This window comes from Spermophilus citellus, assembly GCF_964194105.1.
Source record: "Spermophilus citellus genome assembly, chromosome: 8".
Lineage (NCBI taxonomy): Eukaryota > Metazoa > Chordata > Mammalia > Rodentia > Sciuridae > Spermophilus > Spermophilus citellus.
The window spans coordinates 54,010,033-54,036,141 of NC_138189.1; the positions used below are offsets into that span (position 1 = coordinate 54,010,033).

Genomic DNA, 26,109 nt, shown 5'->3' on the forward strand with positions numbered 1-26,109 from the left:
AATAAACACACACTATTGAAAAAAAGTTCAAAATTGTGATGTTGCTACATTTGTTTAATTGTCTGTTAACAACTTGAACATATACTACAAAATAATGACAGTGGTTAGTAAGAAGATCTCATTAGTTCCAAGTTATTTTCATGTCCATGATCATAATACTTTGAAATTTACTGCACTCACTTTCTTATTCTTTCTTTTTTTAAATGCCTAATATTTCTTATTGAAATTTTTTAAATAGATGAACACAATGCCTTTATTTTATTTATTTATGTTTATGTGATACTGAGAATCAAACTTATGCTAGGCATGTGCTCTACCACTGAGCCTTAACCCCAGTCCCTTTATTCTTAATTTTTTTAGTGGTGCAGGATAATTATAAATAATAGTGGGATTTGTTGTTTTGGCCCCTAGAAAAATCCTATTGTTACTTTACTGGTTTAGTCAGGCCTTATCTCCATCAGGACTGTTCTGTGTCTGTGAATTATTTCTATTGAGTGGGTGTAAATCTGGGGAACTCACAAGATTTTATTGCCTTTAATGAATGATGATTGGATTCCACAGTGAGGGATTTAAATAAAGAGCTACTATTAAAGAGGAATAATTGAGGCTGGGGTTGTGGCTCAGCGGTAGAGCACTCACCTAGCACATACGGGGCATTGGGTTCAATCCTCAGTACCACATAAAAATAAAATAAAAGTATTGTATCGAACTACTACAAAACAAATTTTTTTTAAAAAGAGGAATGATTAAAAAAAAACTGACACAAAATACAATGTATTTTGTGTGAGTTTGTCTCTGTGACTTCTATTCTGTGCCATTGGTCTACATGCCTTTTTGGTGCCAATACCATACCATTTTTTTGTTACTATAGCTCTGTAGTATAGTTTAAGGTCTGATATTGTGTTTTCTCCTCCTTCACTTTTCTTACTGAGGATTACTTTTGTTATTATGGGTCTCTTAATACATTTCATGATTGCTTTTTATACTTCCATGAGTAATGTCATTGGAATTTTAATAGGAATTGCATTAAATATATATAATGCTTTTGGTAGTACAACCATTTTGACAATATTAATTCTGCCTGTCCAGGAGCATGGGAGATCTTTCCATCTTCTGAGGTTTTATTCAATTTATTTCTTTAGTGTTCTCCAATTTTCATTGTGGAGGTCTTTCACCTCTTTTGTTAGATTGATTCCATGTTATTTTATTTATTTATTTATTTATTTATTTATTTATTTATTTATTTATTTATTTATTTAAGGTTATTGTGAATGGGGTAGTTTTCCTAATCTTTCTCAGTGGATTTATCACTGATGTATAGGAATACATTTGATTTATAGGTGTTGATTTTATATCCTGATACTTTACTAAATTCATTTATTCATTCTAGAAGTTCTGGTGGAATTTTTTGATCCTGTAGATATAGAATAATGTCATCAGCAAATAGTGATAGTTTGAGTTCTTGTTTACCTATTTGTATCCCTTTAATTTCTTTCTTCTGTCTAATTGCTCTGGCTAGAGTTTCAAGGATGATATTGAATAGAAGTGGTGAAAAAGAACATCCCTTGTTTTGTTCCAGTTTTTAAAGGGAATGCTTTCAATTTTTCTCCATTTAGAATGATGCTGACTTTGGGTTTAGCACATATAGCTTTTACAATGTTGAGGTATGTTGCTACTATCCCTAGTTTTTCTAGTGTTTTGAAGATGAAGGTATGCTGTATTTTGTCAAATGCTTTTTCTGCATCTATTGAGATGATCATATTATTCTTGTTTTAAGTTTTTTAATATGATGAATTAAGTTTATTTATTTCTGTATGTTGAACCAACACTGCCTTTCTGGGATGAACCCCACTTGATTGTGGTGCACTATCTTTTTAAATATGTTTTTGTATGCAATTTTCCAGAATTTTATAGAGAATTTTTGCTTCTATGTTCATCAGAGATATTAGTCTGAAGTTTGCTTTCCTTAATGAATCTGTCTGGTTTTGGTATCAGGGTGATATTAGCCTTATAGAATGAGTTTGGAAGGGTTCCCTCCTTTTCTAGTTCATTGAATACTTTAAAGAGCATTGGAATTAATTCTTCTTTGAAAGTCTTGTAGAACTCAGCTGAGAATTCATTTGGTCCTGGGCTTTTCTTGGTTGGTAGGCTTTTGATGGTGTTTTCTATTTCATTACTTGAAATTGATCTGCTTAAATCATGTGTGACCTCCTTATTCAGTTTGAGTAGGTCATATGTCTCTAGAAATATGTCAGTGTCTTTGATGTTTTCTCTTTTATTGGAGTATAAATTTTCAAAAGAGTTTCTAATTATCTTCTGTATTTCAGAAATGTCTGTTGTGGTATTTCCTTCTTCCTGTCATATTTTAGTAATTTGAGTTTTCTCTTTTTCTCTTTGTTGACATGGCTAGGGGCTTATCTATTTAATTTATTTGTTCAAAGAACTAACCTTTCATTGGAGAGTCCTCCTTGATTGTTCTCTTTCTCTGACTCATTTAAATGTGTACAATTTTAATTTGTTATTCTCACAATGGGATGGTTTAATATGTTTGTTAATCTGAGTTTGTCCTGTACTTTTTCCTTAAAATGAAAAAATTGCTTGGATTTAAAACAACTCTTTGGGGTTGACAAAGGTTCAGGTAGTAAGGAAAACCTAGGGCAACAACAGAATTTCCAGGCATCCAAGCATAAGTGGGGCCTCCCAGTCAGGCTGACAGAAACAAAAACAAAAACAAAAACAACAAAACAAGATTCATCCTAGGGATATTTTAGAAAATACACCTTTACTTTATTTATTTTTATGTGGTGCTGAGGATTGAACCCAGTGCCTCACAGGTGTTAGGCAAGTGCTCTACCACTGAGCTACAGTCTCAGCCCCTTGCCTAGGGTTTTAATCTAGGGTAGTGGGATCCCATCCTCAGACCTCCACATTTCTATCTCATGCCTCAGTATGTTGATACTCTGCTGATATTAATTTAAATTGGTACAAACTTCTCAAAGTATATACTTGAGATTCTGAATTATCTGTTGGGAACATATGCTAAAATCACAATGCCCTTGAAAAATTTCCTTAAGAATCTGTAAATAAAATTGCTGGTGTAACAGAATGTTTTGGTTTCTTTCACAGTTTCCTGACTTTCTTGGGCTACACAAGTTTAGCCACTCAGCAATGGCTTAGTGATTGTCATTGTAGCTAAATTTGAGTTGAATGCAATTAACCAAAGGATTCATTTCAGCAAGTGGAATAAAGAAAATCTCATGGGTACTTAAGTGGTGGAGGACAAAGGTATATTTCTGAGCCCCCAATTTTTCCCCTTCATGCACACTACCAGCTTCTAGTTTACTCCTTATCTATTTAAATGAGTCAGTCAGCATTATAAAAAGAAAAAAAAAAAAGCTGAGAGGTTGTTGAAATGAATAGGGTGACAAAAAGCATTATGAAACCATCTCTGTTTCTGCTCTCCAAATAAATGTTCATCTTCGGTGTATCTTTGTTACACTTGATCTTTCCATCATATTGGAAACTCATGTTTTGTCTAGATGAAAACATACATGTACATCACAACCACTTTTCATCATGGTTGAAATTATTAGAAGGTATTCTTAGTAGTGAGGCAAAATATTCTGACCCACTGACTCTGCATGTGCTTTCCCTCTGCACTTCCTTCAGATCCTTTGCAGCCTGTGAGGGAATTCAGTTCTAAGCAAACTTGGCCTGAGCTCACTTCTGGTCACCACCCTCCTCCATTTCCTTTTCCGGGCTTCCTGGTTCTGCCAGCTGTGGAGACAGCAGGGCTGCTCTGCGAGTGTGTGTGTGTGTGTGTGTGTGTGTGTGTGTGTGTGTGCGCGCGCAGTTCAAACTGGTCACTACGTAACTGCCGGTGAATCGGAGAATGCTACCACTTTTGACTGCAGTGCTGGGTTCTGTCCTTACACTTGTTCACTTTCTGGAGAAGAGGCTACATTGAAAGGTAAAATTTTCTTTTTAATCTCTTAAAGATTTTGTCCAATATCTACTGAGCATTATGCTAGTTAGAATAATTTCTGGGCGGGGGGCGGGGGGCGAAACAGAACCGGCCATGGCAGCAGCAGAAGAGGAGGACGGGGGCCCCGAAGGGCCAAACCGCGAGCGGGGCGGGGCGGGCGCGACCTTCGAATGTAATATATGTTTGGAGACCGCTCGGGAAGCTGTGGTCAGTGTGTGTGGCCACCTGTACTGTTGGCCCTGTCTTCATCAGTGGCTGGAGACACGGCCAGAGCGGCAAGAGTGCCCAGTGTGTAAAGCTGGTATCAGCAGAGAGAAGGTTGTCCCGCTTTATGGGCGAGGGAGCCAGAAGCCCCAGGATCCCAGATTGAAAACTCCACCCCGCCCCCAGGGCCAGCGACCAGCTCCAGAGAGCAGAGGGGGATTCCAGCCATTTGGTGATACCGGGGGTTTTCACTTCTCATTTGGTGTTGGTGCTTTTCCCTTTGGCTTTTTCACCACTGTCTTCAATGCTCATGAGCCTTTCCGCGGGGGTGCAGGTGTGGATCTGGGACAGGGTCACCGGCCTCCAGCTGGCAGGATTCCCTCTTCCTGTTTCTCGCCATTTTCTTCTTTTTCTGGCTGCTCAGTATTTGAGCTGTCTTCTTCCTGCCCACCTCCAGCCAGAGGAGAATCAGTATTGGGGGTCCCTGCTGACCCTTCCTTACTTCTGGAACCCCATTCCCTGACCCCTCCATTTCTGTTGGTTGAGACCACTCTCCAGGAGGGCATGGGAAGGAGTAGCAACAACTGTGCATAGGATGAGAGACCAGCCTCTGAACTCTCTCTCTCCCTTGCTGGGTAGTAACTCCCAGCCCTGTGGAAGGAGGGCAGACTGAAAAGAGTGCCCTTTTTCCTCTCACCTAATGTTTTGCTTCCCCTGATTTCTTGATTTGATGTTGAAAGGTGGGCAATGCTCCCTCTGACTTTCCTCCATTCCTCTTGTTGATTTAATTTAATTTTTCTCTCCCCAGTGCCTAATATGAGTTTTGACTTTAAACACCCACTCCCCCCCCACTACCTCCTTTATTACAAGTTCAATAAAAAAGGTAAAATGTAAAAAAAAAAAAAAAAAAAAAAAAGAATAATTTCTGTTTTGAGCAGTTTCCTAATTTGATTGTTCTTTGCATAATTCTAATTTTTTTTCCCATGGGAAACTCAGTTCTGTTGTTTATGTCATGAAGAATCTTTCAAGTTTTCAATGTTCACATATTTTTCTGGGTTCAGTGGAATGCTTCTGAAGCATTGCCAGGATTGGAGATCTTCTCTTGAGAAATCAAGGCACTTCAGGATAAAGAAATCCTCTTTAAGGCCTCGTCTTTCTTTTCTTTCCCTGTCTTCTACACACACACACACACACACACACACACACTCACACACACACATCACTCTGAAGCACATTCCAGAATACAGACTGTGTTGTTTACTACATTTATTCCAGGAGCTGAAACTGGATGTGGACCTGATAGAGTCAAATTTTGTTACTGTGGAATGAATTAAAGAATGTGTGTTTTTATTAAGAGTCATTTAGTTTTTTTTTAATTTTAGCTTTAAATTTTTTTCATTTATTTTAATTAGTTCTACATGACAGTAGAATGCATGTATGCACTTTGATATATCATACATAGATGACATGTAATTTCTCATTTTTCTGGGTGTACATGTTGCAGAATCATATTCTAGTCACATATATACACACAGTAATAATGTCTGTTTCATTTTCATACTGTCTTTCCTATCCCCACATTTCCTCCCCTCCCTTCCCATCATTTCTCTCTACCCAATCTAAGGTGCTGCTATTCTTCCCTAGTGCTCCCCCATCATATTGTGAATTAGCATCTGCATATTAGAGAAAATATTTGGCCTTTGGTTTTATAGGATTGGCTTACTTTGCTTAGCATGATATTCTTCAATTCTAACCATTTACTGGCAAATGCCATGATTTCACTCTTCTTTAAAGCTGAGTAATTTTCTATTGCGTGTATATACCACATTTTCTTTATTCATTCATCTCTTGAGGGACACTTCAATAGGTTGGTTCCATAGTCTAGTTGTTGTGAATTGAGCTGCTGTAAACATTGATGTGGCTGCATCACTATAGTATGCTGATTTTAAGTCCTTTGGGTATAAACCAAGGTGTGGGATAGCTGGATCAAATGGTTCATTTCCAGTTTTCTGAGGAATCTCCATACTGTTTTCCATAGTGGTTGCACTAATTTAAAGTCCCATTAGCAATGTATGAGTGTACCTTTTTCATCTCATCCTCACCAACATTTATTGTTGCCTGTATTCTTCATGATTGCCATTCTGACAGGAGTGAGATGAAATCTTAGAGTAGTTTTGATTTGCATTTCTGTAATTACTAGAGATGTTGAACACTTTTTCATATATTTGCTGATCAATTGTATATCTTCTTCTGTGAAGTATCTGTTCAGTTCCTTTGCCCATTTATTGATTGGGTTATTTGTGTTTTTTTTTTTTGTTTTGTTTTGTTTTATTTTAAGTTTTTTGAGTTCTTTATATGTCCTAGAGATTAATGCTTTATCAGAGGTGTATGTGGTAAAGATTTCCTCACAATCTATAGGGTCTCTCCTCAGGTTATTATTTGCTTTGTTAATAAAAAACTTTTTAATTTGAATCCATCCCATTTATTAATTCTTGATTTTACTTCTTACACTTTAGGAGTCTTGTTAAGGAAGTCAGATCCCAGGCCAACATGGTGAAGATTTGGATCTATTTTTTCTTCTTTTAGGCCCAGGCTCTTTGTTCTAGTCTCTAAGTCTTTGATCCACTTTGAGTTGATTTTTGAGCAGAGTGAGAGATAGAGGTTTAATTTCATTTTGCTGTATATGGATTTTCAGTTTTGCCAGCATCATTTGTTGAATGGTGCCCTCTCAAATATTAAGGGCAAAATGATTATTTGAAAATCATGCTAAAATTCATGCTGTCTTTTCTCCAGTGAATGATTTTGGTACTCCTGTCTGGTATGAGATAACTGTATTTATGTGTGTTTATGTTTCTGTGTCCTCTGTTCTGTAACATTGGTCAACAAGTCTATTTTGGTGCCAATACCAAGTCATTTTTGTTACTATAGCTCTGTGGTATAGTTTAAGTTCTGGTATTGTGATGCCTTCTGCTTCACTTTTCTTGCTAAGGATTGCTTTGGCTATTCTGGGTTTCTTAAGAGTCATTTAGTTTTAATGGCAAATGACTCCATTTCTCCTAAGAGGGGCATTGTTTTTTTCTTTTAATCCATTCATCTTCCTTAATTTGATCTTAGACATTTTAATTTCCAGCCTATGGCTCAACTTGAACAGAAAGATTTCATATGTCATGGAGACTATAATTTGTCACCACAAAGATTGCCTGTCACTGTTCTGTGGGTTTAAAAGGTTTTTAAAAACTATATATTTTTTAAATTTTTAGTGACAACCCTCTTCCTGCACATCTGGTCAATGACACTAATCATCTTAGGTTTTCCAGCCCTCCCCTCTGTGTGGCCCTCCCCCTACAATTCTGAACTCACCATCAGCCAATGATTAGGATAAGTGATGCTAACTCAGGTCTAATCTCTTGGAGCTTCCTGATTTGGCCACACCCACTTCCCAGATGTGACTGGTATGTGTTAGAATTGGCCCCCTTACTGTGTTTTGTTACTCATTCCATCTTTCTCTGGCAACATTCTTTGAGCATAAACAGCCTGAACTTTTAGTCAGAGAGGAATTTCTTCATTGAAGAAAAATGCCCTTACAAGTTGTGAACACCCTATTTGAATGAGAGACTTGAGACAACTTTTAACTCTAGGTTGGGCCCATAGTCAGTGTGCAGAATGATTAAGTATACAGTAAAAATCCATTCTTGGGTTGCCACTCCTTTTATGTGTCTTTGGGAATATACTCTAAAGCTCTGTTTCTTTACGTCATCTACAGTATGAAAGGTGTATATTCAGAGTGGGTAAGAATTAGGAAAGACCAAATGGGGTGGCACAGGCCTATAATCCCAGCAGCTCTGGAGACCGAGGCAGGAAGATCATGAGTTCAAAGCCAGCCTCAGCAAAAATGAGGCACTGGGCAACTCAGTGAGATCCTGTCTCTAAATCAAATACAAAATAGGACTGGGAATGTGGCCCGCTGGTCTAGTCCCCTTGAGTTCAAACCCTGGTTCAAAGAAAAAAAAAATAGAAAAAACTGCATGTTACCAAAATCAATGCAATTTATTTTCTAGAAGCCATTGAATTCTTTGTGATAAATCATTTATACACACCCTATATCACTGAAGACTAAGTTAAAGGTGATTTAAAGTTTCCTCTCAAATATTAAGGAGAAAATGATTATTTGAATATTATGCTAAAATTCAAAAATCTGATTCTAGATTGGTACATGAGATTCCATATTTACAACAAACTCTCAGATGAGACCAATAGCATATTATGATTGTACATGGACTGCAGTTTGAATAATAGTTGTTAGTTAATTTGATAAATGTAAAATAGTACTATAAAATAAAAATAAAAATTAGAAATAATGGCTAATATTATCCAAGTTTAATAGAAACCGTAGCTCACATTTCCATCAAACTCAGTATAGCTGAAGTGTATGCTTGTAAACACACACACACACACACACACACACACACACACACACAAAATGACGCCAAGAAACACCATAATTAGATTGCTCAAAACCAGTATAAGGTAAACAATCCTAGAAGTAGACAGAGAAAACACATGAATTTTCTACAGAGAAAGGGTAGGAATGAGAATAGACTTCCTTTAAGGAAAAATAAGTTACAACTAAACTGATAATTATGAAAGATTTGATTTGTGTAAATCCTGATCTTTTAGCCTATTTCTATGAAACATGATTTTAAAATGAATATAAGATGTGTACTCCTATTTGTTTCCAAAGTTTCTGCTAAAGACCTTTGTTCTCTGTTGCTGAGCAATTTGCTACTGTTGCAATTTGTATGTTTATGCTTACAAAAATGTACTTTGCCTTTAGATCTTTGTGGACTCCATGTGTTAAAGGTCAATTTTGCTTTCTGTTATATTGCACTGTGTAAAGGATGATATTTTTCACTCAGATTCTGATTTCTAATATCTTTATTTCTCTATGATTTTACTGTCAGTAGGAAGTCTGTTAAGTATTTGTACAATCTGCTATAAAAATGACCTCCCAAAGTGATGTCCTGAGAAAAAATCTGAAGATGGTCCATGGTTACCCCATGGTCTATGCTTTTGCGCACAACTGGGAAAGGATTGAACAGTTCCGCAGCAGGCCAGATGACATTGTGATAGCCACTTACCCCAAATCAGGTGAGCTCTGCAGCCTGACTGATGCAGGTCTGACTTCAACTTTCATTTTCTGGAATCAACTTCTCTGTAAAATATCATCCTACGTGAAGTTAACATTCCTATCCCTCAGTGCCACTATCTCTTTCCAGTGTATTAAAATGAACATTGTGGTATAGAAATGGAAACTCAGGATTACTTTTTTTTCTAATAGATTATAGTAAGATGGCAGGCTTTCACTTTTCCTACTATAATTAGGTGCTTACTATAAAAATAATTCCTTTTTTTTCCCCTACAGGTACCACTTGGATTAGTGAAATCTTGGACATGGTTCTAAGTGGTGGAGATGTTGAAAAATGTAAGCGAGATGTTATTACTACTAAAGTTCCCATGCTGGAAATGGCTGTTCCTGGATTAAATATATCAGGTAAATTTGTCACCTGGTCATTGTAATTTTGTAGTATTGTTTACATAGATGTGTATTATTATATTCGTGATAGCCACTCAAAGAAATTCATAGATTTGGCAGCATGACATGAGAGTTTGCAAGCAATAGTATTACCAAGTCATATAAAGAACTGTTGCTTATTCTATTGCATATCCAGGTATTATATAAAAGATGAAAGAGTTCAAGAGTACAAAGCAGTTAAAAATTTGGTTAATAATATTAATAGCATTCCTCATGCTTCATTGACTTTTATCATACAGAATTTGTCACAATGAAACAATCATTTCAAACTTGGGACATTCTTGTAATTTAATAGGCAAAGAAGTACCAACTCTGTTTTAAGAACAGAATTTATTAATAAAATTTGTTTTTCATTTCACAAATATTTATTGAGTACTTCTTAAGAACTTCACTGTGCTATTAGTCAGTTACAAAATGATTATTAACTTATATATTTATACCCGGGAAGCTTACAAATGTATTTTGACAATGAAATTGTGAATACATTAATAACATCTCAATATTATTAGTTTTTATAAAGTATCAGATGCTAGGAAAGAGAATAATAGGAGAGTTTCCTTTAGGTTGGATATTAGGGGCAGTTGCTGGAATTAAAACTCAAAACTATGCACAAAGTTGGAAAAAGCACATTCCAAGAAGGTAAAGCATTAGGCATAAGAGTCTATTTTTTTTTTTTGTTTTTGGAGTGGAAGGGTACCAGGGATTGAACTCAGGGACACTCAACCACTAAGCTACATCCCAGCCCTATTTTGTATATTATTTAGGGACAGGGTCTTACCGAGTTGCTTAATGCCTAATTTTGCTGAGGCTGGCTTTGAACTCACAATCTTTTTGCCTTATTAGCCTTCTATGCCATACAGGAATGTGCCACCTCACCAGGCTGGCATAAGCACCTTGATGTAGAAATTACCCTGGTGTAGGACACGAACTAAAAAATGACCACTGAAAGAGGGGAAATAGGCATGTAAAGCAGAGATTAAGCAAGGATAAATTATGTGAGGCTTGTGATTCTTAATGTGGTCTTCAATTTTATTCTAAACAGTGCAAAAGAAGAATTTTAAGCAAGGAAGAGATATAAAGCTGTGTTATTTTTATTATTTAAAATGTACTTATTCCACTGACTTCTGAGAGAGATGGAATTGAAGATTCCAAACAAGATACATGTTGTATCTATTGTATTGATGAACTGTATAAGAAATATAAGGGAAATGTAATAATTAAGGGTGATTCCCATAGTTTTATTAAAAACAATCAAGTGGACTATGGAACCATTTACTACTATGGAAAATATTTGGACAGAAATACATCTGGGTGTAAGACAATTAATAATCAGCTTTGAAATGGTAGGTTTGAGAAGGCACTGAGAAATTTAAATAATGAATTAAAATCATAGTATTTGGAACATGTTGAAATATATGCATTAGGGCCACAGCATAACTAGCATGGAAAGTCATGGTATTTCCCTTAAATTGCATGGAAATGAAGGGAGAGGGAATGGGAAAATAAACAAGGAGAGAAATGAATTACAGTAGATGGGGTAGAGAGAGAAGTTGGGAGGGGAGGGGAGGGGGGATAGTAGGGGATAGGAAAGGTAGCAGAATACAACAATTACTAATAGGGCATTATGTAAAATTGTGGATGTGTAACTGACGTGATTCTGCAATCTGCATTTGGGGTAAAATTGGGAGTTCATAACCCACTTCAATCTAATGTATGAAATATGATATGTCAAGAGCTTTGTAATGTTGTGAACAACCAATAAAAAAGAATAAAATAAAATAAAATAAAATGATGGAAGATAAAAAAAAAAAAAGAAACTCATGGTATTGCCCAAGGAAAAATAGCAGGAAAACATGAGAAGAACAGAACTCTGTGGAAACCACCAAGATGTGGAGGCTTGGTAGGGGAATGAGAGTTGCCAAAAGACACGGAAAAGAAAGTGTCATTTACCTAGAAGGGAGGGAAAGAGCATGGAGTCCTATAGGCGTGATTGAAGGGTAGCTGAAGGGAAGTTTGTCTCTTGAGTGCTTCTGGAAACCAGAGATAAGAAGATGGATGGTGGTAAACCTTCCTATTAATGTCAAGAGCAGAATCCAAACCCTCTCCCATGGAGGATGTATCCCTCAGCAGATAGGCTGGACTAATAACTTCCATAGGCAGGCAGGGATCAACTGAAAGGGTATCAGTCCTTACTGTGGTTGTAGGCTAAGGGCAAACTGATAAGTCTGGAAACTGAAGGATTATGTTGAGGCAAGTTCCACAATGAGGTAAGACTTCAAATCCAGATTCCTCAGAAAATTTGGAATTTGGAATGGAACCATCATTTGACCCATTTATCCCACTCTTCAGCATATACCCAAAGGACTTAAAATCAGCATACTATAGTGATTGGCCACATCTATGTTCACTGCAGCTCCATTTACAATAGCTAAGCTATGGAACCAAACTAGGTGCCATTCAACAGATGAATGGGTAAAGAAAATGTGGTACATTACACACAATGGAATATTGCTCAGCCAAAGGAAAGTGTGAAATGAAAAAGTGATTGATCAAAAATAATCTGAGACAAAGAGTCAAGGATCATTGGTATGAAGCAGGGTTAGGATTTGAGGAATGCTGGGTAGGGCTGCCAGAGAGGGAATAGTTGTTCAGCTAGGAGATGAGGATAGACTCTGGCTTTCAGATTTACTCTGGAGCCTGAATGGGGATTATTGTGATGTCTTTGTGTCTTCTTAGCATGCATGTTTGTGGATATAAAGGGCTCATTTAAAGATACTCATATGGCAAAATGATTGTAAGATAGAGAAGGGAAAGAAATACTACAGGGAAGCTGAGGGAGAGACCTGGAAAAATAGATATGAGAAGACTTCATAAAAATAACAGAAGCAAGTTCATTTCATGGACATTTGGGAAGAGTGAATTATGGAAAATTACAATTTCTCATTTCTCTGTGATTGATAAAGTGACTGCATCCACATTAGAAGTATAATAAAATACCTAGTTGAATTTTATACATCTCTAATTAATGTTTTCAGATAATATACAAGAAACTCAATTAAATTGAAAATTCAGAAAAGTAACCATTGTTGTATGGGAGATATTTATGCTAACAAGATCTATTTTTTAATATAAAATTAAAATTTAACTGGACATTTTGCTTCTGCCAATCCTATTTTTATTGACATAAGAAGGTTCTTCTTAATGCTAATCATGTGCTGTCCACTCTGCTCTACTGGACATCCCTGGGTGAAGAATATGAGTTACTTTCCTGTTCTGCTGGAATATTCATTGTATTGAGTGTGTTTGGGGGTGAGGATGGGTAGGAGGTATGGCAAAAGTAACTAAAAAAGTAAACAAACTTAAATATGTATCATATAGAACATGTGAAGAGAGTGTCATAATGGCAACTGAGAGACTTTTAACATATATAAGAAATTATTGCAGCCTGGTGCAGTGTCACATACCTATAATCCCAGTGGCACGAGAGGCTGAGGCAGGAGGATCAAGAGTTCAAAGGCAGCCTCAGCAAAAGCAAGGCACCTAAGCAATTCAGTGAGACCCTGTCTCTAAATAAAATACAAAATTGGGCTGGTGATGTGGCTCAGTGATCCAGTGCTTCTGAGTTCAATTCCCAGCATCTCCTTCCCCCCACAATAAAGCAATCATTGCATACAACAGAAACAATTATTGTTTTCAGTGTGTAATCAGATGCAATTTTATGTGGGTAGACCTTTCTATGCAGAAGGTGAAAATATTATATAGGATAAGAAGTTAATTTTAATGTTATATTGAATATAAATAATATTGTGAAAAACAAAGGAAGGATGCATAATACCTTAAAATTTATTGGAATAAAGAGCTTCGAGAGAGGATAAAACTTCAAATTACTAAAGTGGGCATTTCTATCCCCCGATTTGGAGAAAGGGGAAATGAAGCATGGAGACTCAAATATTTTTTAAATATCTCAAAAATGAATAAGTAATAGTATTTGAACACAGGAAGGATAGTCTCAAATTGAACACTCAACTATTACACAACACTCCCCCTTGGAATACAGAGAAATGAATTGGTACAGCATTTAATTACATGATATGCTGCTCAAAACGTCTTGAAATATTGGTTGGGAAGATGAGAAAATACAGGCTCCTTGGAGACTCTAATATTTCTAAATGCCAAACTAAAATTCCCCAGGTATAGAACACTTAGAGAAGAATCCATCACCTCGTCTTGTGAAGACACATCTACCAACTGACCTTCTTCCTAAGTCTTTCTGGGAGAACAACTGCAAGGTAGATGCTATACTGGAAGCTGATTTTAAAATGTGACCCTGTCTCTTTACCATGCACATAGTAAGAAAATGGCCACATGTTTAATTGATTTGTGACCATGACCACTGAGCTATATGAGGAATTGTTTCTATTTTTAAAAATTAGTGTAAGCTTCCATGTTTAAGTTATCTAAACTTTAGTAGCAACAGAATCCTCACCTAAGGACAGTGTTAGTACTTTCATTCCTCTGGATAATGTGGCCTTCTACAAAAACTTAACATAAGAGTGCTGGTTCTTAATTGTATGGTAAAATTCTTCAGTGAACATTTATTAGTGCCTTCATGTTTGCTTTGCAGTAAGTTTTAAATTCCAAATTAAATTCTTCAATAACTATAATGCTGTTCAGGTTATCTATTTTATCTTACCTGCTAGTTTGCTAGTTTGTTATCTGTGAGAAATTTTCCAAGTTGTTGAACTTATTAATGAAAAATTATTCATATAATATATACCTATATTATTCTTATAGTGATTTTAGGATTTGTTATACTACCCATTGTTTTGTTCTTTATCTTAGTTGTTTGGATCTTCTTTCTTTTATCTTTGTTGTTCTTGCTAGAAGGTTATCAATTTTATTTTTAAAAATAGATTTTTGTTTCCATTATATTTCTACTTTTATTTTCATGAATTTGTTCTTTTATCTTTATTATTGTTCTCCTGCTTGTTTGTATTTAATTACCCTCCCTTTTCTAATTTATTCACATAAACATGTGGATTATTAATTTGGTGCCTTTCTTCTAGAGTTAGAATTTAGTGCAGTAATTTCCTCTCAGAATTGCTTTGGTTACATCTCACAAATTTTGATATGTTGTACTTTGATTTTCATTCAGTACTATGAATGTTTTTATTCAATTTTTTTAACTGTAGGATTATTTGAAAGTGTGTTCTTTAATTTCCAAGTGTTTAAAAATTTTCATGTTGCAATTTGGTTATTGCATTCTAGTTTGATTCCATTTTCATCAAAGACCATACATTATATAATTTTTAGTTTTTAAAATATCTTATATTTTATCTCTATTTTTGTGAATGTTCCATGGGCATTTGAGAAGAATGTGCATTTTTATTTTTTGGTTGAAACATTCTATAAATTTTGGTTAGACCCCATCGCTTGATAATATTATTCAATTCTTTGTCTTTGCTTGTTTTCTACCGGTTGGTGGTTTGGTCAGTTGGTGAGGGTAGAGTATAAATGCACCCAGCTATAAATTTTGACTTGCCTATTGCTGATTTCAGCTTTACTAGGTTTTGCTCTGTGTGTTCTGAAGTTATATTTTTTTGTGCTTGGGCATTAGGATTGCATGATCTCCCCAGTAGGTTCATCCTTTTGTCATTATGCAATGTCCTTTCTTGTCCCTAGTAATTTTTTCTACTGAATTTTACCTTGTCTAATACTCACATAGACACTCCTAGTTTTTCTTTCTGTCAATTTGTCTTTAAATTCATATACTTATACCATTTACCTTGAAAGAAAATTGACATTTTAAAACTGAAATCTGTCATGTTTTTTCTTTTTTTTTGGTTGTCATATCTTTGTTTCTGCATTTTTCCATTCTTACTTTACCAGAATGTTTTTTAAGAGGGTCATTTTCACTTATTTTTAATGTTTTTGAGGTTTTTGTTCTTTTTTTGTTTTGTTTTTAGATATGGTTTTCTCAGCGACTGCTCTAGATGTTACTATAAACATATAAACATACATAACTTATCATAGACTATTGTTGTGAACATTTTCTTACTTCAATTTTATTTCCTATACCCTCTCCATGTGTTAAACATAATGGTCTGAACTGTTTTCCTGGACATGAATAAATTGCCTCAACAGATGTTCTTTTAACCTTTGCTTCAATTATAAAATATGAAGAAAAAACTTGCCAAGTCAAAGACATTCTGTTTACTTCTCTTTAACCCATTTTCTTGCTCTTTTTTTCTTTCTGAAGATTCCATTCTTCTGTGGTTATTTCCTTTCTCTTCAGAGCTTTGGTTAGCCCTTCCTTAAGATAGGTCTGTAAGTAAGAGCTTTTTTTTTCATACACCTTGTCTGATAATGTCTTATTTCCCTTCCTGCTGGAAGTAGAGTTTTACCTGCATACAGATATGCAGTTGACAATATTTTGATTTCTGTACTTGAAAAGTATCTTGCCACTTCTTTTTGGCCTTCATGATTTTGAATGAGAAATTCATTGCCATTCACATTAATGATCCTTAAAAGGCAATGTGGTATCTCTCTGGCTGGTTTTAAGGTTTTTATTTGCCCTTATATTTAGAAGTTTATTAACAAAGTTGTCTTGGTCTGACTTTATTTGGTTTCTCCTTTTTGGAGTTAATTTGGCTTCTTGGATCTATAGTTTTGTTTTAATATATATGAGTTTTAGCTGTGACATTTTGTTACTGTGACCAAAATACCTGAATAGAGCAAGTTAGAGGTAGAAGAGATATTTTGGGCTCATGGGTTTCAAAGGATGTTCCATGGTGGACTGACTCCATTGCTCTAGGCCCAAAGTGAGGTAGTACATCATAGAGGAAGGACGTGGTGGAAGAGCACTGCTCTATTCACGGTGACCAAGAAACAGAGAAAGAGAGAGGAAGGAACCACAGGGAAGCTGAACCCTTCCAGTGCATGCCCCCAGTGACCCATCTCTTCCAGCCATGCCCCACCTGCCTACAGTTACCACCTAGTTAGTCCATTCAAAGTAGGATGGACTGATTAATTTCAGCTCTCACAATCCAATCATTTTACCTCTGGATTTCTTTGTATTAACACAGAAGCTTTTGGGGGACACCTCATGTACAAGCCATAACAATTTAGGAGGTTTTAGTCATTAATTCTCCAAAATATTTTTTCAGTTTTTTTCTTTCTCCTATTATTCTGGAGTTCTGAATATATGACTGAGAGATCTTTCATTATGGTTTCACAGATCCCTAAGATTCTGTTCATTTCTCTTCAGTCTTTTTTCTCTGTGTTGTTTACATCAAGTTACTTCTATTGATGTATCTTCAGGTTTGCTAATTGTATCCTCTATTATGGCTACTGTATTATTAAGTCCACCCAGTAAGCTGTTTTTATTTCAGTTATGGTAGATTTTAGGTCTATTATTTCCATGTATATAAAACTTTTCATGTATAACACATCTTTCCTATCTATGTTTTCATTTGTTTAAAGAAAAAATTTAATTGAGTGCTATAACATCTTATGAAGTTGATTTAGAATCCTGTTTAGATAACTCAGAATTCAATTCATCTCAGTATTGGTGTCTATTGTCTTTCTACATTTAAATTGTAATTTTCCTAGTATTTAGAAAGAAAGATTATTTCTATTTATATCCTGGATATTTTGACTATGTTTTTAGGATTAGTTTTAGTAGTTATTCACCCTGTTGAGGTTTACCATATAGATTTTTACTGTATTTTGGGGACTTTGTTCCTATAGGAGTTTTTTTTTCCCTAAGTCTGTGCAATGTTTTTCTTGTTGTGTTGACATTCTGGGGTTGTTGGTGATCTTTCTTTGTCCCTGCTCATGCCTTATGCAGAGGCAAATGATACCTCCTAGGATCACTGGCTAGTACTGACTGAACCACTAAAGGAGGACAGAGCCTTGATGTCTGCGTCTCCTTGTGCCACCTGGTGGAGAGCATGCAGAAACAGAGCTTTGCTGCTGTGGTACATGGAACTACTCATAGGGGCTTCAACTGTGGATCAGAAGCTGGGAAAGTCCGGGGCATCAGGTCATGTAGATGGGCCCAAGTATAGAACAGAGTTTGGGATTTTCCGCTATGTCTTTTTGGGCTTCTTATTTTATGATCTTTTGTCTAGAAATTAGGTTTTGTTTTATTTGGTTTATACTTGCTAAAGGTTCCAGGTCACAAAGCTCCTTGTTGTCCAGTTCAAGAGCATACAGGAGATAAAAAGAAAATCCAGAGGGAGCTTACTATATTAGTTTCCTCAGGTTATTCAGTTCCAGAGTTCCTATATCACTGTGTTAAGTTTTTAGGGCTTTAGTGATCCTTAGAGGAGAAAAGCAGGGGCGAATGGATCTGTGTCTTCCAGTTTTTGAACTGAATGCCCCTAAAAACTCATTTTCATGCCTGTCCTTGCTTTCTGTTTCCTCCTTAACCTTTATCTTTTTCAACCTGTTGTATGCTTCAGATACTTAAGCGGTAGAAATAAGGTCACCAAAGACTCACAATTTTCTTACTTTCAATTTGCTTGTTATTCTCTGTTCTTCCTGAAGATGTCGCTGTTTATTCATGGATCCCAGAGTCAAAGGAGCCAGAAACTGACAAGGCTTTTTCCAAAGCCCTCAGAACTTTCTGCTTCTTATCTCATAAAAAACATTGCTCTACCAGAAAAATCACTTAAATTAATTCTATATTTGAAGTGTTGATGAAGAAGCATTATGGTTCACAGTTTCTAGGAGGAAAAAGCACTCTGCCATTTTAATTATCTATGAGTGGGTTTTTTGTTTGTTTGTTTGTTTTCTTTTGTGAATAACTTTCATTTTATTTTCTTTTTCCTCTCTCCTGCAGATGATTTATGTTGCTCGAAATGCCAAGGATGTTGCAGTATCATTTTACCATTTTGACTTAATGAATAATTTACACCCTCTTCCTGGAACATGGGAAGAATATCTGGAGAAATTCATGACTGGAAATGGTTAAGTGATCTTTAGCTTAAAATTCATATATATATATATGAACTTTAATATATATATATATATATATATATATATATATATATATATATATATTTAATTTTAAACAGTACTGTTAGCCAGTACCGTTATGGATTTTCATTTCAAAACTTATTTTTTTAAATAAATATTTCAAACTCAGCACAAATACATTCAAATTCCATTTTAGAAAATTAGTCAACTGACCTAATATCGATCACTAGCATAATGAAAGTATTTTAGAATCCTTTCTCAGTTGCTAGAAATCTGTTCTCAGTCTGTGCTCACAATAGACATTGCTTAACTTGCTCAAATCATTAGTTGGCTCTGTTACACCTGCATTTGTAATAGATACTTGATAGAAAACATTTGTATGAGAATAGTTTCCTTCCATGTGAGACTGAATATAATTTATTGGCAGTCATTGTATTTTTATCTGAAATGTTTCCTTTGTATTTCATATTTAAAGAAAATTATTTGCTTGCACATCCATAAATGGCTAATTTTACCTCTTAAAATTGATCTTATATTCTCAATTCCTATGATTACTAAATTCCACAAAAAGTCTTTACAATTTAACTTATTGTTCAGAAAAAAAATGATTTGATGAATGTTATGGAAATGGACCTTTTCTCTGGTTTTAGTGGCCTATGGTTCTTGGTTTAATCACGTTAAGAGCTGGTGGAAGAAAAAGGAAGAACATCCGATACTTTTCTTGTACTATGAAGATATGAAAGAGGTAAAAGTGGCGGATATTTATAATGGATAATATCTTTGCCGTGTCCTAGGGCAAAATGATTAATCTTTATTTTTGAAACTGTCTCAAGTCCAAAATAATATCACTGCTTTCCTATCCTCCATGTCTGCTTATCTGAATCTTGATAGAGTCATTAACAATTTTCTAATTGAGAAATCAATGACGTATATTCATTCCTCTCATTCCTTAACCACTGTGTTTCTTTGAGCATCCTTTCCTTTTGAAATTGTCTCCTAAATTTCCCCAGATTTCATACCCATGATCATCCTCTGTATACTGTCCATTGACTCAGTTGTTTTTCTTTTTGAAATGTTTTCGATCACATCCAGGCTCACTTTCCCCATGAATATTTATGTCACTGTCCAACACAGGAATAGGCAATGCATTTCGGTAAATTGTAACTCATCTTTCTAAACTTCAGTTTGAGTTCCCCCAAATCTTCTAGATCTATCCATGGAGATTTTTTTGCTTTTAATGAAGTTACAAAGGTGAGTTTTCATCATTAGCAACTGAGAATGACCCACTTTTCATATTTTGTTCATTTTATTCTTAATAGTTAATGAGTAATTTAGTTCTTGATATCCTTGCACCTTATAATCTTGTCTGTTTTTTATACTTTTTTGAGGTGCTTAGATTGAGCCCATGCCTCAAGCATGCAAGGCAAACACAGTACCACTGATCCCTGGAGTCTTCTATTTAAAAAAAAAAAAAATATATATATATATATATGTATGTATATATATATTTTATGCCCAAACATGTTCTGTTAGTTTTCAAGGAAAATTTCAAATCTTCAATAATTTTAATTACTTAAAAAAATTATGGAGAATGAACCCAACTAATTATAAATTTCCTTCAACATTTGGGGTCAACCCATAAGAAAATTATAAATTTGTGTTTTTTTACATTATGATAGTCATTTATACTCCCATCATTTCCTTGGATGTGTGTTTTACCCACTGATAGAATACAAAGGAGGAAATCAAGAAGATTACTGGATTTCTAGAGAAGAACCTGAATGATGAGGTCTTGGATAAGATCATCCATCACACCTCATTTGAAGCGATGAAGGACAATCCTCTGGTGAATTACACACACCTGCCCACTGCAGTAATGGATCACAGCAAATCTCCTTTCATGCGCAAAGGTAAACACTTTGCTCATTTTAACCTCCTGTTTTACTTTCTTCTGGAGGATTAGCTCTGTGATCTCTCGTGCATTATTTAACTTGTTTAGGGTTTGGTTATTCACCTGTGAAAAATAGGACTCTAATAATACCTAGCACCAAAAGGTGCTCAATTTGCATCAACATTATTAAATGAAGTAATGTGTATAAAGCTGTTTGTAGAATACAATAAATGTCTGAGGAGTATTTCCCCTGTTATTTACTGTTCTGCTACATAGAAGTGGTTTTGGAGAATTGTGGTGAAAATACAATGTCTTCATTCTTCTTTAATTCTTTGTCTAACTTGGCATAGGCCCCTTTCTCCTCCTCAGTATTATATAAATTTTACTCAGTACCATACTCTGTTCTTTACAGCCTCCACATCATTTAGAAAATAGTGGTCGTCATTTATTTCACTAAGAAGCTTCACCAAAAGGAAGGACTTTTTTTTTTTTTTAGCCCTATGGAAAATTGCTGCTTCTTACAGATACTATCTGAATTACAGGAAACAGAAACAAAGTCCAGATTTAACATAGGAGAATATAAAATTTGGTGTTAAAATACAATTTTACCACATTTATGAAAATTGTGGGCTGGGTGCATGTTTGTAATCCTAGCAGCTTGGGCGGCTGAGGCAGGAGGATCACAAGTTCAAAGCCTGCTTCAACAAAAGTGAGGCCCTAAGCAACTCAGTGAGACCCTGTCTCTAAATAAATTACAAAAAGAAAAAAGAAAATTGTGTATATTGTGACTTATAATAGGAAACATGTAAAATGTGTTACTATTAATAAAAACACACTTAACAAATTATCTCAAATCTGAGAATTTATCCATCTAATAATTATATCACCATATAATTTCAATATTCTTTTTTGTGTGAGTGGGTGGAGAAGAATTTCAGTTAAAGTTCTTGGAAGCAAGCATAACTGTATGAATGTGTTCTGCACATGAACACATGAATGAAAACCATCAATTTGAAATGAGTTATACAATGAATTCTTTTCTAAAGAGGTTTTGATAACATTAAAACATAAAATATACTTAATGTTTTCAAATTAAGCTTTTTCCCCGCAAAATACTGCATATGACATCTTAAAAATTAGCTCTAGTAAAAGAGAGAAAGCCAGACTTTTCTTTATAAACATTACATTATAATTGGAGCAAAAATAAATATATGTATAAAATATATAATATAAAATATAATATATAAAAGATATATAATGTATTTTTTTCACTCCCTAGAAGAAAATTTAAAAACTCTTTTTAAGCAAATTCTCAGTGATAGATCACTGAATGTACTTTCCAAGATATTTTTCTTACTTCCAATCAGATAAAAATTGATGCCATCCTATGACATCTACTAAGATGTACATGTAGAGGAAACAACCTTTCATCTGGATTATTTAACTTCTTCAGTTCAACAGGAAGAGTACATGCTTTTCTAATAATGAGGTCAGTTTTTGCATTTCCTCTGGTGGTGATAAAGAAAAAAAACATTTGTGGTAGATAGATCTAGTGTATATCCAGGCTATGCATTTGCCAAAATCTATGATACTGAATACATTAATTCACCTGCCAAAGTTCTGTCTACATTATTGACAAAATGGGAAAACTCTGAACACTTATCTAATAAGTTTTTGTGGGAGTATTGTAGCAAATCAAATGCAAGCGTTTAGGGTGTTTTATAAACATAATACATGAAGAAGTAATAAATAATATGGGTCTAAATAGTTCAAGATTCATCTGTTCAGTCCACTCATTCTTGTATTTACTCAGTAATTCACATATACGATATGCTCTTTCTGCATACATACATGCAACACATACTTAGGACATTCAAGAATAAGTGACGAATACATTTTCTTCAAAAAGCTAACAATGGAATCTAAGAATCATACAAATGAAAGCTGGAAAGGGATCAATGTGAAGTAGGTCACAGGAACCTTACGCAGCCAGATTGGAAAAATGTCTTCATGGGAAAAATTAATGTCCTCATTTAGTGGCACAATAGTCAGCATAAAGGAGGGGACAGATGATGTCCAATGTCTATTCCTATGTCCCAACTAACGGCAACAAAAAAAATCTGGCCTTTGGCCAGCATTTACTTTATTTAAAAAATTGTTACAAAGCGTTTATATATATTATATAATTGATGCACATTTCAGAAGATCACCAGAATGCTTCACATATAACTTTTTATTTCTTAAATTTGTGTTCTTCTGTGTTTTTAATGACATCCTTGCTGATACACTACCCCATATATGTTTGTGTAAATCTTCATGTACATTACAAAGAGCTGTTACCATTTGGTAAACATAAAATAAATTATAATAAGCAGAACGGCAACCTTGTTTAGGAGTATATTTTTCATTGAGAATACCTGCAAGTTTTATTAAGGTATCATGAATTAACATAGTTCATAATTCAATATTTCATAAAATGGAAAATGCATTTTCCTCCTAGAATATTAGCAGCACATTAACAGTTTATTCATTTTAAAAATGAATTTTTATAATCATCCAAGTATTAGAGCTTAAATGTACATTTATGTCCTCCGAATTTTATTGTAAAAAAGATATTCAGGGGATGTTCTATGTGTGATTTTTATAGTGCTATTCTTACCCAACTTGAAAATCAAGTGCAAGCCTGGTGAATTTTGGGGAAAACAAGTGTCTTCCAGGTATCATTATATTTTTATTTATGAATGCTAGAAAACTATACATCCACATTCTGTTTCATGGTTCTTTGGGCTAATGATTTTTCTTTGTACATTTTCCCAAAGAAACTCAGGAAATATATAATAAGTTCTGATTATTGATCCAGAGGATTCAGTGATAATCCCATGACCCAGAACAGTCAGAAAAAAAAAATAAAAGAATCTCAGGAAAAAAAATTGTGCTTCCATGAATTTATATACAAAAATTAATCCTTCTAACTTTTTAAAATTTAGATTGTGTGTTTAGTTATAAGCCACATTTACAAATGGGAGGAAATTTCCAACTTTTTTAGTAAATGACACTTTAAAGTTTTCATACACAAGCAAGACTTTCCTTATGGCTTCTAATTGTTCTTTTGGTGTATGTTAGGTTTTCCTTCATAATGGATATATTTTAATTTTTCATATGTTTTCTTGTTTTTTTTTTTTATTTTTAGGGATTACTGGTGACTGGAAAAATTACTTCACAGTGGCCCAAAATGAGAAATTTGATGCCCTTTATAAAAAAGAAATGTCTGGAACTACACTTCGATTTTGCATAGAGATTTAAAGTGCTGAACTGTAAATTGAAGAAAGAAGAGATGACTCACAGTTTTTAGAAATAGAGCAGTTATGACTTGGCTGAACAATCAAATGATTATAGGAAGGAAAGACCTGGATTTTAAAACTTTGGATTTTTCAGCATCATTAACCGGGCTTCAGTTTGTTCCACTGTCTCTGAGATTCCTAAATCCCTAAAGCCAAGGCCCATCCTTCCCTTTTTTGTAGGCCAATGCTCCCTTTTCCTAGATTAGACCAGATAAGACAGTATTTACCCTCTTCAGTCTCCTATATCTTATGACTTAGTTAAGTTCATTTCCCTCTTACTGTGGTCTAAGAAATGCTGTTTTTTCAAACTAACATTGTATTTTCTGCCTCTGCTGGTTTCCTTTGCTGAATTATTTACCCAGGACACTGTATTCCACTATTTACTGGGTGTCAAGCTATTCTTGACGTCATACCTCATCTTTCTCTATTTCTATAACACACAGTTCATGTTCCAGATCTAGTGAAAATATTTTTTTCTATACCTTATTTCATGTCCAGGTCTCAAAAGGGCAAAGACTTACCTTATTCTCTCTAAGGTCTTCCCTGGGGACTTGAGCTTGTCTCTGAGAGCCTCTGTGAGGGCCAGGACCTGCTTCCTGTGGAGAGTCCTCATCTCTTGCAGACCCTTTTCAATTTCTACAAATCACACATGGACATGCTCTGGTCACTTTCATCTTCTCCAAATAGATTTGGATTCTCTAATAGAACCCAAGATAGGGTTATAAATGCTGCTGAAAATTTTCCAGTCTGCTGTCCAAGGAAGATTAGTCTGAGTCTCACTCTGCCCTCCTGACCCAGTATCCCTCCTACCTACTATCCCACACTATGGCTACGTGCTTCAACTCTTTGATAGATGTTTCCTGGGAACATTTATATTTCAACTCTGGTTCTTCCATGCATGTAGCTATGCCTCTATCCATGTGCAGCAAGAACTTTTACCTGAAGTTCATATCAGCATGTGCCAAATTAAATCCAAAGCCACCGTTCCCAAACTGAAGCTCCTTAGAGTGCTCTGGGCTGGTCCCTTTCATGTTCAGGAGTTGGAACTTCAAGTGCATTTCAGATCCCCTGAGGCATAATACAGATATCAGTGGGTCGTAGTTTTGCAAATATATCCTCTCAGTCTGGAATATTTGGAAACACTCCTTCAGCCTGTAACTACACTCCTTTTTAATCCCAGCAGAAGAGTGGTATAGAATCAACTCTATATTTCAAATCTATAAGTGATTGCCTCTACTTCTGGAAATATTTGCTTCTATACATTTACAGTGTATGCTATAAATCAAATCAGGGTATAAAACTTGTGTTCATGTGCTTTATAAACATATTTTGAGGGAGTTAATCCTGTGATTTTAGGGATATTTTGAACTAATTCCAGCTAATACTGGTGTTAAGAAGGAAGTAAGATAAGCCAATCATGTGTCTATTTGCTTTGTTATCTTTGCTAACACTAAGATTATGTGGCCTAACACATATGGGCTTCTGCAACTATTGTCTGTTATTGAGAAAAAAATCTCTGATCTAGACTTTAATCTTTCCAATAGATTGGCTGCACTAGTTGTCTTCACTAGCAGGATGTAATAATTTCCCCATGCCCTAGTTTTTCTTTTTAGGAAGAAGTTTCTAACTGGACTTGGTTCAGCAATAACAAAATACTGTAAGATTATCTATTCTCCAGGTATTTTTCTATGCACTAAATGTAGAGTGGAAAACAAAATCTAGATTTTCCTTTTCTATGGGTTATTTCCTCCTATTTATTCCTTAATCTATGATTCAAACATCCATTCTGATTCCCTCACTTTAAAGTTCACTCTTAATGCCACGAATTCCTAGTAGAATTCAGTTTTGGAACTGCTCTATATGTTTTGAAACCATAAAAAAACTGCCATCAAATTAATTTTTCAAAAATAAATTTTATCTCTATTTCTCTTTTAATTGCCAAATAAAACACAGTTACATTAACTTCATCCTCATGTTGTTGTTGTTGTGTTTTTGTTTGTTTGTAGGTTGGTTTGTTGGTTGTTTTTTTTTAACCTAACTGATGTACTATGAAGTAAGGACAGTGGTAACAAATATCTGTCAATGATGTGAATATTCCCTTATCTGCCACAAG

At 34.9% G+C, this 26,109-nt stretch overlaps 1 protein-coding gene and 1 pseudogene across 7 annotated transcripts; both read left to right on the top strand.

The window, feature by feature from the left end:
* Nucleotides 1-3,769: 3,769 nt before the first annotated feature.
* Nucleotides 3,770-25,957, top strand: LOC308655095 (sulfotransferase 1B1-like). 6 transcript variants are annotated; one of them, XM_081304890.1, is made up of 9 exons: nt 3,770-3,970; nt 7,450-7,641; nt 9,151-9,337; nt 9,612-9,740; nt 13,974-14,071; nt 18,628-18,754; nt 19,415-19,509; nt 20,494-20,674; nt 23,846-25,957. In XM_081304890.1, the coding sequence occupies exons 3-9, from the start codon at nt 9,190-9,192 to the stop codon at nt 23,956-23,958; spliced, it is 891 nt and encodes a 296-aa protein (XP_081161016.1). In that variant the 5' UTR covers nt 3,770-3,970; nt 7,450-7,641; nt 9,151-9,189; the 3' UTR covers nt 23,959-25,957. The 6 variants fall into 6 exon arrangements, with proteins under 6 accessions (XP_081161016.1, XP_081161017.1, XP_081161018.1 ...); XM_081304891.1 differs by having other exon boundaries at nt 9,154-9,337; XM_081304892.1 differs by lacking the exon at nt 7,450-7,641 and adding an exon at nt 23,303-23,372.
* LOC308654121 (E3 ubiquitin-protein ligase RNF5-like) lies at nt 4,063-4,635 on the top strand (annotated as a pseudogene). Its single transcript has one exon. The product of its transcript is annotated as an E3 ubiquitin-protein ligase RNF5-like (transcript).
* Nucleotides 25,958-26,109: the final 152 nt, after the last annotated feature.

What these genes read in the sequence shown, in the direction of transcription:
- LOC308655095 (XM_081304890.1), top strand. Translation starts at nt 9,190, where the DNA reads ATGACCTCCCAAAGTGATGTCCTGAGAAAAAATCTGAAGATGGTCCAT. An exon ending in GAAATTCATGACTGGAAATG is followed by an intron (nt 18,755 to 19,414) that starts GTTAAGTGATCT and finishes CTCTGGTTTTAG; the next exon opens with TGGCCTATGGTTCTTGGTTT. An exon ending in ACTATGAAGATATGAAAGAG is followed by an intron (nt 19,510 to 20,493) that starts GTAAAAGTGGCG and finishes ACCCACTGATAG; the next exon opens with AATACAAAGGAGGAAATCAA.